Raw genomic sequence first — 15,021 nt, forward strand, 5'->3', positions numbered from 1 at the left:
TCCCCCCGCCTCTGCTCTCTCTAGATCAGTACTGATGCTGGCCTGGGAGAGTCTCACCTCTGATTTCTCGTCTTTCAGGAGAGACTCTGTGGATTCCAAGTCTTCTTCGGCCACCTCCTCTCCAAGAAGACCATCGATGGAAAGGTAAGGGGAGCCGTGGACTTCTCCGCCCCAGAGGTCCCGTTCAGCATGTGTACCTCTCTCTGCTTTAATGTAGGACGCCTGAGGCTGGGGAAGGAGGAAACCTCATAAGTTGCCTCTAAAATCTAGGATCCACACAGGGAGACTAAGTTGGGGGCCTGGGTGAAAAAGGTGAAGAGATCAGAAGTGCAGGTTGGCAGTTACAAAACAGTCACGGGGATGTAAAGCACAGCATAGGGAATATAGTCAATAATATTGTAATATCTATGTATGGTGCCAGATGGGTACTGGAAATATCAGGGGGACACTTTGTAAAGTATATGATTGTCTAACCACTACATATGCCATACACTGCATATGCTATACGCCTGAAACTAATATAAAATAGTATTGAATGTAAACTATAATTGAAAAAAAAATTTTTTTAATAAACAAATATTTAAAAAAAAAAAAACTAAGGGGACCCCTAAATCAGAGGTGTGGCTCCTTCACTGGGGTGGCTCACTAGTCACTGTTGCCCCATCACTGTCTGGGGAACATTCTTGAAGTCAAGCTGAACCCAGTGAAGACAGAGAGCCTATGCCTGGAGTGGGAACTCTGGTTTGGGGCTGAACTGGTTAGGATATCTAGCTCAGAATAGCATATGTCATCAAGTCTTTCATTCATCAAATAGTTATTGAGGGCCTACTATGTGCCAGGAACTGCCCTAGGTGCTAAGGATACAGCAGTGAACAAAAGAAACAAAATTACTGCAGCCACGAGGCCTGTATTCTAATGGGACACAAAAATACATATAATCAGTAAATTATACAACGGTTTAGAAGGTGACACGTGCTGTGGAAAACAGCAGGGTGAGAGGACTGGGAAAACATAGTCATTGGGCGGTCAGAAGAGCCCTCGTTGAGGACATGACCTTTGAGCAAAAACTTAAACAGATGAGGGAATTAGCCATGGAGACGTTGGGGTCATTCCCAGCCTAAGGAGCTGTGAGGTGGCCAGTGGGGCTAAAGTGAATAGTGGTACAGTTGGAGGGTGGAGTGAAACAGGAGCCACTGGAGGGTATTAAGCATGTAAATTATATGATCAGGCTTGTCAGGCTCCCTTGGGCTGCTGTGCCCAGAATGGATTGTCAGGGCAGAAGCAGAGAGACCAGGAGACTCCATAATTCAGACTCAAGATGTGACGGTGGCTCCAGGTGGCAGCAGGTGGGGAGAGCGGTGGACTCCTCTCCAGATAGATTTTGAAGGCAGAGCTCACTGGACTTCCTGACAGATTGGATGTGGGGCACAGGAGCAAAGGAAGGGTCAGGATGACTCCAAGACTTTTCGGCTGAGCGTCTTTTATCTACCTGCAGGGGTGGAGTTGCCGTTGTTTGGTGGGGGGAGGACTGAGCGAATCAGGCTGCGGCGGGAGACCCAGAGTCCAGGTTTGGATATGTGGGCTTTGAGCCGTGTACCAGTCATTCCCGTGGAGAAGCTGAATGGGCAGTTAGGTTATACCAGGCTGGAATTCTGGAAGAAAGTCAGGGCCGGGAATATATGTTTCAGAGTCGTTAGCGTGTGGCTAGCGTTTGAAGCTGGATGAGATCACTGCAGAGAGGTTGTGGGTATGGAGTGAGTGTGAATTAGAGTCCAGGAGGGAGCTCAGAGATCAGAGCAGGAGAAGCAGCGCCAAGGGAGAGGCGCAGGCCGGGAAGTGGCTTGGAGGTGGATCGGGGCAAAGGATAAGGGCCCAGGGGCCATATCGGATGCTGGGACAACCAGGTGGGACAGTAAGTTGGCTTCTAGGCGAGTGCGAGTGGGAGGTGTACAGCTATTTTAGGCCTAATGTACCAATAAGACTTCCACTGGAAAGAAAAGAAGAGGCACAACAGTTAGGTCGTTGAAGGCTTTATGAGGATGGAACAGGCCTGAGATGTTGACGGGCCGCCGTCTTGCCTGATTCGCACATGGCAGCTGATGAGTGGAGGCTCTCAGAGTGCTGCTTGGAGAGGGAGTCAGGCTCATCCTGTCTCTGAAGAAGAGAGCTCTGTGGTCCATGAGCAATGTCTGCCATGAGGGAGCCCTAGGAGGCCCCAGCGTCATCCTGGTCCTGAACCAGTGGTTCTCAACGGAGGGTCATTTAGAAATTTGTGGGAGCATTTTTGGTTGTCACTGTTGACTTGAGGGGTATCTTAGCTCAGGCTGCTATAACAAAATACCATGGACTGCGAGGCTTAAACAACAGACATTTATTTCTCACAGTTCTGGAGGCAGGGAGTCCAAGATCAAGGTGCAGTCGATTCTGTTCCTGGGAAGGGCCCTCCTGCTGGCTTGCAGACGGCCACCTTCTTGTTTCTTGCTCTGTCTGCACATGACTGGAGGAGGGGAGAACACTCTGGTCTCTCTTCCTCCTCTTATAAGGACTATAATCCCATCATGGGCCCGACCCTCATCTAAACCTAATTATCTCTCAAAGGCCTTGCCTCCAAATACTTTCACATTGGCGGTTAGGATTTCAACATATGGATCTGGTAGGACACAAATATTCTGTCTCTAATAGGAGTAGGGGAGGAGCACTCCGGCATTTAGTAGGCAGGGGTCAGAGATGCTAAACACCCTGGCATGTGAAGGGCAGCCCTGCATAGTGAAGGATTGTCCTATCCCAAAATGAAACACCACTAATCCAGTTCTGGATTTGATGCTATAATATAAACATTCACCATTTGTGGAAGGATTTATACCTTCAGGCTCCTCTCTTGACCTTGCCTGTGGCCTCGAAGTCTCCTGGCTCCTCCACATAATGAACTCTTTTTCTGATGGTCAAACAGAATATGTTTGTCCTTTCAGCAGTTGTGCCATTTCCTGCTGGTTCAGGCAGGCAACCCAAAGGGACAGGAGCAAGTCTTATAAATTCACTTTATCCACTACCCAGACTGTTTCCTGCACTCTCTACCTCTGCCTCATTTTTCTCTGCCACCCACCCACCTATCCATCCGTACATCTGGTGTACACATTTGTTGAGCACCTCCTTGCAAGCAACATCCTTCAGGGGTCAAAGACATGTGCACAACCTGGGTGACTCGTGGGGACTATGGCAAAATGGGGAGTACCTGCCCACCTGTAGGGGGCGCCCACTGCCTAGCCCCAGCTGGAGGTGGCTTTATGGACATGCAGGCCCAGTGTTTCATGTCTCCCAGCTTTTTTTTTTTTTTTTAATCTTTATTGATTTCAGCGAGAGGAAAGGAGAGGGAGAAAGAGAGATAGAAACATCAATGATGAGAGTCACTGTTCGGCTGCCTAGCCCGCAACCCGGGCATGTGCCCTGACCAGGAATCGAACCCCGATTGCCTGGATCCTAGGTCGATGCTCAACCACTGAGCCACGCCCGGCCGGGCTCCCAGCTTTTTAAGAGAAACTGGACATCTAGATTTTAATATGAGACCCCCAATTTAAACACTGGCAGCATATTTGCCTTTTTCTAGGACACAGTAAGGCAAACAAAATATATTTGTAGCCCTCCAGTTTGCAACCTCTAAGACAGGCAAAGATTGAAACTCCTGATCTCTGCCTTCGTATAGCTAATTACCAGTGTAGAGACAGACACCAAAATACTTGTGTGTTTTTTTTAAGATACAACACACAATGGGAACATCGGAAGAGTGTTTCATTATGATCTGAGAAGTCAGAGGAGACTTCATGGAAGAGGGTATTTGTGCTGAAAATTAACAGCTGAATGAGCAGGCGTTTGCCTGGTAGACAACCCGAGAGCATCCCAGGCAGAGGGAATGGCTCATGCAGAGGTGTGGCAGTGTGAGTGAGTATGGCGCTCTGCGAACTGTGGCTGGAGTACCAGGGACAGACGAAGGGCGCCGCTGTGTCAGGGAAGACGGCTGTCCCTTTTCAGCGGCCCCAGGCCCCAGCTGTGGCAACTGGTCCTGTTCGCACCTGAGCAGATTCGGGGCTCGGCGGTGCAGTAACTGAAGTGCCCTCCAGATGGCGCGCGGGGGCAGCGAGCAGGCCTCCTGGGGTGGGAGGGTTGTCTAAGCGCTTAGTGGCATCAGACCGCAGGCTGGTGCTGTCGCTGACACATCCGGGAAGCAGAAGGAAGCTGTGATCAATCCATTCCCCCACCTCCACCCTCTCTGCAATTGGACTCAGTTCCCAGTTCTGTGAATTGAAAGCAAAATGAGGGTGGCTGCCTGAAATGCCACCTAGAAATGAATTCCAGCCAACCAGGGCTCCTAGCCAAGAGGAGGCACTGGGACTGGGAGTGCGTTGCCAGGAAGGTGGGGAAAAAATGCAGCCAGCAGCCTAGTCTCGCCCAGGTAAGGGGATTCTGGAAAACTCTGCCCTTTAGATACACAGTGAAAAGTATTAAAAGGGATTGGAAGGCAGGCAGACCTAGATTTGTAGTCTGACCTTGGACAAGTCAGCTCAGCTCTCTGAGCCTCAGTCTACTGACCTATAAAATGGGGATAATGACCCCCTTGAAGGTTATTGTGAGGATCAAATGAGGTCATGAAATGTTTAGCACTGTTCCAACCCATGTAAGTGCTCAATAAGCACATAATGCTTAGTAATAATACACTTAATGTGGTAACCTATGCAAATTGCCTAACACTTTGTAGAATTCTCTTAGGTGCTTTAATCCTGTTAACTCTATAAGATGGGTACTATTATGATCCCCAAAACTGAGGCACCTGGAGGAGAAGGTACTCACCCAAAGTCACATAGCTACAAAGTGGTGGTGTCAGGCCTTGAACCTGGGAGTTTGGCTTTGGAGCCTGGGCTCTTAATAACTATAGCACCTCCGTGTAGGCATTCCCTAAATGACAATGTTATTACTGTTCTTTGCTATGCTATCTTCTCCCAAGCAGCATCCTCAGGCTCCCCCTGGTGGTTCCCCACTGCTGAGCCCTAGACATTGAGGATGTGGTGATGGGGCACACAGGTCAGTGAGAGGCAGCACCAGGAAGGATCTAGAGCGCCATCACAGTTGTCGGAGATGGGTTGTCCAGGTCATAGGAGTTGACAGACACTGGCTCAGAGAGAGATCCTTCTCTTAAGTCACTGGCCTTCCAAAGAAGGCCTGTCCCCCAACCCAGCTCATCTATGTCTAGAGCCCTTGGATGTACCTTTCAACTCTCTGTGTTCAGCTCCCTCAACTCATTCTGTATTCATTCATCAACAAAGGTTCACTGAGTTCCTACCCAGAGCACTGTTACAGCTGCTGGAAGACAGTGGTGAACAGGCCAATGGGGTTCCTATACTGTGGAACCTGTAATCTGGAGATGGAGGCAATGTTTGTAAACACATAAACAAGTTAATTATAGACTTGGATAAGTGCTATGAATGCAAGAAATTAGGTCATGTGCTAGAGAGTTGCAGGGCAGGGCTGGGATGGGGAGGGAAGGCCTCCCTGAGAATGTGATATCTGAGCAGAGGCCTGATTGGTGGGAAACAACCAGTCATAGGAGAATCTGGAGGAGGAAGAGCCTTTTGGGAGTAGGGGCCACCTGTGCAAAGGCACTGTGGTGGGAGGACAGGTATGTTTAGGGACCAGAAAGCTGGAGGGCAGTAAAGGCCTCAGTGAATGGTGAGGGGGGTGCGGCATGAGATCATGTCAGAGGATGGTCAGGGGCCAGATGAGGGGGGATGGGAGGCCACAGTGAGGAGTTTACTTTATGCTGAAAATAATTAGAAGCCATTAGAATGTCAGAAGCAGGGGAGTAATGGGGTCAGGTGTGAGTTTTTAAAAGCCCCCTCGCCCCTGCCCAGCTGTTGTATAGCAAGTAGACTTTTGTAAGGGGGTCAAGACGATGCAGGGAGACTGACTTCGGGGCTCTTGTGGCTGTGCGGGGGAGAGCCCAGTGGTTGGGGCCAGAATTGGGTGCAGGGAGATTCATTTTGGTAGAAGGCAGCCCCTAGACTCTCCAGTTCATACCCCTCCCAGCTGTCTGTCACCCACACCTTTCCCTGCTGCTGAAATCTGACTCCAGGAGAGAGCTGGTTGGATCCCAGCTCCCCCATCCGTGTGCCCCGCTGCCAGGCCACCGGGTTGTCAGGCAGGGCTGGGTAGAGTCCAGGATAAGTTAGTCATAAAACAGTAAGGTTCAAACGGCATTTTTAAAAATATAAAAGCTAGAAATCCCTTTGGACAACATTTTTGGGAAGTTAAAATATAAACCTTATGAGAACAGAGCCTTCCCTCCCCAGCACACCCCACTGAGACACCCTGGAGGAACTCAAGGCTCCAGAGAGCACATCAGTCCCAGTGGTCCAAGACCAGGCCAAACAGCAAGGTCTAGGGGACGGAAAGGTCGCCGGCAGAACTCACCTTGAACAGTGCTCGGCGGGATGTTGGATGAGATTCTCTCGTAACCCCAGATTTTTAACGAGGGGAAGCCTGGGCCACTCAGTCGGCCTCACTGTCAGACACAGCTCCTTGGGCCTCACTTTTCAGAAGCCCAGCAGCATCTTCCCGAAGGGAAAACCTGCATCCATAGCTTCAGGGCTGTGGCCTGGGCAACTCCAAGAGGCACCCGGGCGCCAATGTGAATGGCGCCCCCTGGAGGTAGGAGACACAGCTGCCCTCGGGAACCAGCCACCGGGGCTCAGTGCAGCCAGAACCCAGAGTGGAGGAAGGAGGGGCCCCTAATTTCTTCAACTCTGATGAGTCAGCTCTCCCTGGGAGGCAGGGGGCTGGCTAGCACCCCTGATGGGTGACGAAAGAGGAGACTGGGAGAGCCAAGAGGTGACGGCATAGACATGTGGCCTGCCTGTCCCCTCCCAAGAGTAGTGCAGAAACCTGCCTGAAAGGGAGGCTGTTGGACAGCTATCACTCCATCCTCTCATCTGTGAAGTGGGGCCAGTAACTGTGACTCTCAGGCTCGCGGAGAGGAATAGGTGACAAAAGGCAGTAAATGGTGGCTTTAGCTGTTACCATCCGTAAGCCCAAGGGTTTGACCAGATCCTGTCCCTCCAGCCCCCGCCCCCTGGCGCTGCAGCCGCCCTGCGCCCTCAGCGCAGCCCCTGCAGACTGTGCCCCTTCGCCCTTCCCTGCGCTTCTGCCAGGAACGCCTTGTCCTGCCCCCCAGTGGCCAGCCCTACTCCCCATCTCTTGCTGAATTTCTTGGACCAGATTGCATGGCGCTGGGACCTGTGTGACCTTTCTTAAGCCATGTGGTGAGGTCGGGCATCGTGACGCTGATTGTCACCGGCCACCACCAGCGTCATCCAGCATCCTCTTTGCAAGGACCCGAAAGGGATCAACGTGGAGCTGAGAATCTGAACCTTGGCCTGTTTTTTCGCGTTTTTGTTTCGTTTGTTTGTTTTGGCTGCATTTATCAGGACTTCATTCTTTTTTTTAAAAAAAGTATTTTGATAAAATATATGTAACAAAACTTGCCAATTTAACCTTTCTTTAACATGAGAAAAAAAGAGATATTTTATCATTTCAAAGGGACTAAGATTTACCAAATATTTAAAACAGGTTTTCACTGCATGTTTCAGGTTTTCTGGCTACTCTCAGTCATTGAGGTTACTGTATAGGTTTTGTTACTGTGGTGAAATATACATAACAACATTTTCTCATTTGAACCGTTTTAAGTGCACAGTTCAGTGGCATCAAGCACATTCGCATTGTTGTGCAACTGTCACCCCATCCAGCTCCAGAACCCTTCCATCGTCCCCAACTGAAACTTTGGGCCCATCAAACCCTAGCTCCCCAAACCCCCTCCCTCTGCCCCTGGCAACCACCATTCTTTCTGTCCCTATAAATTTGACTATTCCAGGTGCTTCATATAAGTGAAATTATGCAATATTTGTCCTTTTGTATCTGGCTTATTTCACTTATAGTATCTTCAGGGTTCATCCATGTTGTAGCGTGTTTCAGGATTTCATTCCCTTTCGTGGCTGAATGATAATCCTCTGTATGCATATCCTGCATTTTGTTCATATATCATCCATCTATCCGTGGACAGTCAGGCTTCTTCCACCTTTTGCTGGCAGCTCCTTGACACTGCGAAGACAGGAAGCCTGTCTGAGCCATCAGCACACAATTACCACTCATAATTGTCAAATGTTTGAAAAAAAAAAGTGTTCCTCATTACAAAAGTAGATCTTTTTCATAGAAGATTTAGAAAATATGTATAAGCAAAAGAAGAAAATTAAAATCTCCTATATAATCTCATCTCTGAGAGATCATTGCTATTAATATGGTGTTCCGGTCTGAATGTTATTGACCCCTCCCTCCCAGAATTCATATGCTGAAGCCCTGGCTCCCAGTGTGACTGAATTTGGAAGTAGAGCCTTTATGGAGGTAAAGTTAGGAGAGGTCATATGGGTGGAGCCTGGCCCAATAGGAGTAGTGTCCTTATAAGAGGAGACAGCTGAGAGCTCGCCCGCTCTCTCCCCACCGTGTGAGGATACTGTGAGAAGGTGCCGTCTACAAACCACGAAGGAGAACCCTCATGTGAAACCAAACAGCGCCTCGTGGATAGTTTTGGGCGTTGTTACACTGTTCTGTAACCAGTAGAGCACAGTGATGGGTTAAGAGCCTGGGTACCCGAGTTCAACTGCTTGGGATTCTGGTTCTATGGATTTCCAGGTATGTGACCTCAGTAACATTATTTAAAATGCATCTTTGAATGCATCTGTCTCCAAAATGCACTTTAAAATACAACTCTAAACTGGAGATAAGAATGGTAGCAACCTCGTGGGGTTGTTAGGAGTTTAAAGGAGATCATTGCTCATTAACTGCTTTGTTTGCTTGATGTCAGAATGTCAATTACTGATTGTCATCCTCAGATCAAACAGCAGCAAATCGAAAGCGGAGACCTCCCCCAGAACACCCAGCAGCCCCTCGAGCCCCACCTTTGCCCCCTCCGTCTGCCTCCTGGCACCCTGCTATCTCACAGGGGACTCTGTCCGGGACAAGTGTGTAGAGATGCTCTCTGCAGCCCTGAAGGCGGATGGTGAGAGGCCCTGGGCCAGGGATGGGGGAGGGAAGGGCTTCCCAAGGGCAGATGAGATGTGGTCTTTCTCAGGGCCATGGGGGAACAGGACACTGTACAGCCCCCGGTACCAGCAAGCCTCACTGCCAAGGTCATGTCTGGCTGATGCCTGTGTTTCCCAATCTCTTTTAGATGATTACAAGGACTATGGAGTCAACTGTGACAAGATGGCATCAGAAATTGAAGATCATATCCTTGAGCTTTGCCAAGGCTGTTGGTGCCTGGACTGTCCAGCAGCAGGTCTCCCAAGTGCAAGGGACCCAGGACAGTGAGCAGGGAGGAAAAGGGCTCCAGGGACAGCTCCCTGCTCTGCCCCTGAACCAGAGTTCTTCATTCTAGCTAACATTTATTAAGTCTTGTACCTGCCGGCCTCGTGCTAGGCTCTTTATGAACAGTACCTCATTCAGTGTTGAGAACAACCCACAAGGTAGGTTTCCTCATTAATCCCGTTTCACAGGCGACGTAACTGAGGCTCAGAGAGATTAAGTCACTTGCCAAAGCTCACACAGCAAATAGTAGTGGCATAGCTGGGATTGGAACCCAGGAAATGGGATTCCCGAGGCTGAAGACCCAACCACTGTGCCAGACGGACTGTGTCATAACATATCTAGTTTGCGACGTCAAGTAGTTGAGTAGACAGTGAGGACATCATTTCTCATGCCCAGCCTTCCCCCTTCTTCCAACCTCTGAAGATAACAGCTCCCATTTTTTTATTGCCCGATATGTACCAAGCACTGTGATGGGCAACTGACACTTCCTACCTCTGTTAATTCTCACAACAATCTCTGTGAGGCAGGGGCTGTTGTTCCCATTTCACAGATGAGAAAACTGAGGCTTAGGAACTACTGGTGGCAGAGCTAGACTAAAAACCTTGGTCATTGGATTCCACGTCCTGAGCTCTCTCCATATGCCCCATTTTCTCACTCTCTGAAAGGGGCCTGGTGTGGGCAGAGGAGGTGACCACCTGCATGATATGGGCCCCAAAAGATTTGTCCTGGAGGCAAAAATCCCTCAGCGCTGTGCCCCATTGAGTGAATGCTGGAGTTTCTTTTACTGGAGGCAAAGCTTTGCATGTCAGGGAGCAGTGGAGGGAGGGGGACAGAACACCCAGGGGAGAGGGCGTCTGGTGTCACACTGAGGTGACCCTTTTGTGACCTCTTGGGCTTTACCTGGGGAGCTCAGCTGGGGTTGGGGCGAGCTGCTGCCTGAGGCCGCTCTAATACACTCCAGCACATCTGGGGGTTCGTCTGCATCATCACCCCGTTGTTAACAGCACGTCTTGAGCTGTCCAGCATCTCACCACGTACAGGTTCATAATGTCTAACGAATTCCAAACACAGAGCCCGGGCTTCCTCTTTGTCTTCCCCCGAGCAGCTGTCCCTCCAAGCAGGTCCCTTCCACCTTCAAGCCCATTTGAAGCAAAGGCGCGTGGTCCAGGGCCTCGTCCCACTCGCGGCCTCTCTGTGCCTCCTGCCCCCACTGAAGGGGGGAGTCCGAGCTGCGCCGCCCCTTGGGCTCTGTTCCTGGGGGTGGGAGGTCGGGCCGAGGCCTGCGTGTCTGTCGGCCGACAGCTCTGTGCTCTTCAGGGCGGCCCTGACTGGCTGGCAGCCGTGGGGCGTGCGTGTGTCCTTTGAGGGGCCCTTGGCACCCAGGGCCTGCTCCGCCTGCTCTTCCCCTGCGGCCTCGGGACAGAGCCGGCCCTCCTGTCCCCACGTGAGCAGGTGCCTCCGGGGACCCCAAGCACGGGTTTTTAAGCAAGTGGTTTGGCTTTCAGATGCATTATGGCATATTCTTCCTTTTTACATTTTTTTATTGTACAAACAACAAAAACAAATTATACCACCGCCCTTCCCACAGCTTCTAGCAAGTCAGCTGTTTCCCTTTCTCCGCGTTGCCCGCAGCCTCCCCCTCCTCTGGGGCTTTTCCCAGCAAGGGCTGCATCTTGCTCTTAGGAGATGAACAAATGCTGTCCCCGGGGCTCCTGCAGAGGGGGCCCGTCGGGGATGCAGCATCTGCAGGGACAGACGTCACTGTGGGCCGCAGCCAGGGGCAGCTTCCTGAGCGGAGAGCATTGGGGGGGGGGCTCTGGCTCCCAGCCCTGTCTCTGCCGGGAATTTGCCGTGACCTTGAGCGAGGGCCTGCACCCCTCCTAAGCCTCAGCTTCCTCACCTACTAATGAGACACCTAACTCTGACCAGCCAGTCCCGAAGTAGGTGCCGGGGACGGTAATAGGGTTACTAGAGAAAGGGGACTCTCACTGCAGAACTGGGGCACCAGGCTGAACAGAGCTCAGCCATTTCTTTCTTTTTAATCCTCACTGGAGAATGTTCTTCCCATTGATTTTTAGAGAGAGAGGAAGGGAAGGAGGGAGAAAGGGAGGGAGGGAGAAACATCGATGCGTCTCTGGATTGGTTGTCTCCCGAACATGCCCTTGGCCGGGAATCGAACCTGAGATCCTTTGGTGGGAGGGCCAATGCTCTAACCACGGGGCCCAGCAGCCAGGGCAGCAATGTCTTCATTGCAATACTTCTTAGAGCCTTAAACATGTGGCTCCCAGTCTTGTTTTTCTCTGCCAGCTGGACTCACAGCCCCTAGGTAGCTAGAGGTGATCTTCACCTTTTCATCTTAGCCCCTAAATGCTGAGCTCTTGCTATGTCCCAGACACCACACTAGTTCATTATGCAGCTTAGCTCACAGAATCCTCACAACAGCCCTGTATTTATAAACAAGGAAACTGAGGCACGAAGAGGTCAGGTGACTCACCCGAGGTCATACAGAAGGCTCAGCCTAACCCTGGGTGCCCATTCCTGGCGCCTCGGACACCACAGAGCTTGCTATGACCTGACCTCACCACGGAGGCTGTTCCTGTCCCTGATCCGTGGCTAACCCCGTATGCCCAACTGAAATCCCCTCAAGTGCCACAGAAGTGCCCGACCCCTGTACAAGTCCAAGTTGAGGAAGAGTCAGCCCTGGGTCTCCTCAGGCTTCAGGGAGGCTCCCCATCCTCCTGGGCCCCTCCTCGAGTGGCTGGCTGGCCCTTGACCATGTCACATATCTACCAGGAGCTCAAGGGCACAGATATGAAGTACCGGAATCGCGTGCGCAGCCGGATCAGCAACCTCAAGGACCCCAGGAACCCTGGCCTGCGGCGGAACGTGCTCAGTGGGGCCATCTCCACCAGCCTCATAGCCAGGATGACAGCAGAGGTGAGGGCGGGGGCCTCTGCACGGTGGGCTGGGAGGCCAGGCCCCTCCAGCCCTGTCCAGGTCTGAGAGGCGGTGGCTTGTGACTCCGTGAGGATGAGCCAGGGGGCTCACAGTCAGACCATCTTGGACTCGCTGTCTCTGAAGGCTCTGGGCCATCAGGATAGTGAACTCGCCTAATACATATTAGGACTGTGCTGAGCACTTGAGACACACTGGCCAGTTCTGTCTTCACACCAACTGAGGTGGGAACGTTTATTATACTCATTTTACAGATGAGGAGACTGAGGCTCAGAGGCTCTATCACACAGCTAGAAAATACTCAAACCAGGAGGCAAGCTGTCGGCTCTCAGACCACCCCCTCTTCACTGCTCTGTTCCCTGCCTCCCGCTCCTGCCTTGTTCAGTCCCATAGCCCATTACCCAGCTCTGGGCCCCAGCCAGGTCAGGAGTCTCTGCCTCCATGGAGCACAGGCCAAGGTGGGGAGACTGATGTACTTACAAGTATGTATATTTTACAAGTATGCATAAGACAGGTGATAAGTGCCATAATAGAGCCACCGTGGGAACTTATATGAAGGAAGACTTCCTCCAGCTTGAGAGGGTCAGTAAGGGAAGGAAAAGGGGTCAAGCCTGTTCGAGGAAGTTACAAACGGGGGGGGGGGGGGGGGGGGCTGTGCCAAACTGCCTGAGTTTGAATTCGGTCTCTGCCACTTAGCTGTGCAATCTTAGACAAGCCACTCAACCTCTCTGGGCCTCAGTTTTCCTATGTGTAAAATGGGAACAACAATAATACCTATCTCCTAAGCATTAAATGAGTTGAGAAGGTTAACATATGAAAAGCCCTCCCCAGAATCAGTAAATGATAGGCCCATTCACCAACCATTTCATGTAACCCTCAGCACAATGCGATGAAAGAGGAAATGTTATCCCCGTTCTGTGGATGAGAAAACTGAGGCCACACACAACTCATAAGTGACAGATGGAGGGTGTGAACCCAGAGCTGTTTACTTCAGAGTCTACATCTTGGGGAGACCTTGTGCATGCCCTCAGGCATGAGGGCTCTTTGCTGCCAGAGCTGACGGAGGGATTCCCCGCAAGCATCTGGAGATGGCGCCACTAAGCACTGGGAAAGGGAAGTGGCCCGGAGAAGGGGAAGGGAAATGCCCGACATCTGGAGGCTGGGTGTGCCCTCAGGGCGTCTGGGAATCCTCTGAAACTGTTGGTGAGAGTGGGCCTCTGTGTGTGTGGTGTGTGTGTTTAGCCTATGTATGTGTGGTGTATGTAAGTGTGGTGTGTGTGTGTGTGTGTATTGTATGTTTTTCTGAAGAGAGTGTTCACTGACTTCCTCAACTACCCAAAATAAAAGGGATAATATCCTTGGCTTTTGGATAAAACAGGGAACTTGGCACAGGTGGATCAGGGTTATCTTTCTGCCTAATTTAAAATATCTGATCTTTTTAGGCAAATAGCAGTGTGTGCCCAGAGTTACACATTGCAGCTTGGCTTTACAGCGTATGCTCCCTCCCTGCAAGGTGAAGCTGTGACCTTTATGGAAAGCCAGCCTTGTGTTTATTTCTCTCTGTCCCTCACTGCGGGGCTCTGGGGTCCCTCTGCTTCCCTTTATGTGTGTGCTGTGGGAATGCTATTGAGAGACTGTCTTACAGGCAATTCCAGAACCATGTTGGGAAACCAAGCCCAGGGGAACCAGAAGCAAGACTTGGCACAGGTTTGAGCCAAACCCAGCAAGTTCCCAGAAGCCAGAGGTCAGAACAGAGCTGAGTGTCTGGATTAGGACAGAGACAGGCCCCAGAAGTCCCAGCAAAGCAACTGGCCAAGACAGACATGTGGATGAAGTCGGGCCCCACCCAAGGACTGATCGCTAGAACAGGGCAAGCGAATCGGATGATCAATCCGGGCCCAGGAAGAGGCTGGCCAGGCCGAGGGGAGCAGGCCAGGAATCCAGCAGGCCCTTGACAAGGGACTGCCAGGGCCAGCCGCCAAGGACCGCTCCTGCCAGCAACCTAGTCAACATGGGTGTCAAGGAGGTTTTCTTCCTGGGGTCATCTTTTAGGACCATTTTTGCTCCAATAGGAAAAATAACAGCTTGGTGTTGGGCTGCTTGCTGCGTGAGGCTCAGAGGACAGGGGCTGCTGTCAGGGAAGGTCTGGGACAGTGGGTGCCCATGTAGGTGGACATCGCTCTCTGCGTCCCCTAACTCCCTTTTTGTGTCTTTCCTTGCCCACTTGATTCCCTCATTCCTCCTCTCTTTTCCTCTCTACCAAGACATATCAAAGAATGGAGTGGGTTCCGAGATACCCATTAGAGCTGAGCTCGGAGAGGGATTTTCTCTGCTCACTGTTCACCCGGCATTGAGACCAGTGCCTGGTGCATCATAAGTGCTCAACAAATATTTATCAAATTCATATTTGGGCCCTTCCCTAGCAGTGTGTACAGTGTGAGGAGTGTCTCTCTACCTTAATCTCCCTCACTTTTCTAGCTTATTTTCTTTTTTTTCTTCTTTTTTTTAAAAATATATCTTTATTGATTTCAGAGAGAGGAAAGGAGAGGGAGAGAGAGGTAGAAACATCAATGATGAGAGAGTCATTGATCAGCTGCAGCCCGCAACCCGGGCATGTGCCCTGACTGGGAATCGAACCCCGATCGCCTAGGATCGACACTC

General features: G+C 51.0%; 1 protein-coding gene across 1 annotated transcript in view; it reads left to right on the forward strand.

Annotated features, from left to right (window-relative positions):
• Positions 1–15,021, forward strand: part of TCEA3 (transcription elongation factor A3) — a 30,964-nt gene that overhangs the window by 9,568 nt on the left and 6,375 nt on the right. Inside the window, exons 5-8 of the mRNA XM_087820163.1 lie at positions 79–144; positions 8,931–9,097; positions 9,269–9,324; positions 12,187–12,342. Coding sequence (XP_087676289.1) covers positions 79–144; positions 8,931–9,097; positions 9,269–9,324; positions 12,187–12,342 — 445 coding nt within the window. The remainder of the gene's footprint in view (positions 1–78; positions 145–8,930; positions 9,098–9,268; positions 9,325–12,186; positions 12,343–15,021) is intronic.

This window comes from Miniopterus natalensis, chromosome 9 (genome assembly GCF_054644295.1).
Source record: "Miniopterus natalensis isolate mMinNat1 chromosome 9, mMinNat1.hap1, whole genome shotgun sequence".
NCBI lineage: Eukaryota > Metazoa > Chordata > Mammalia > Chiroptera > Miniopteridae > Miniopterus > Miniopterus natalensis.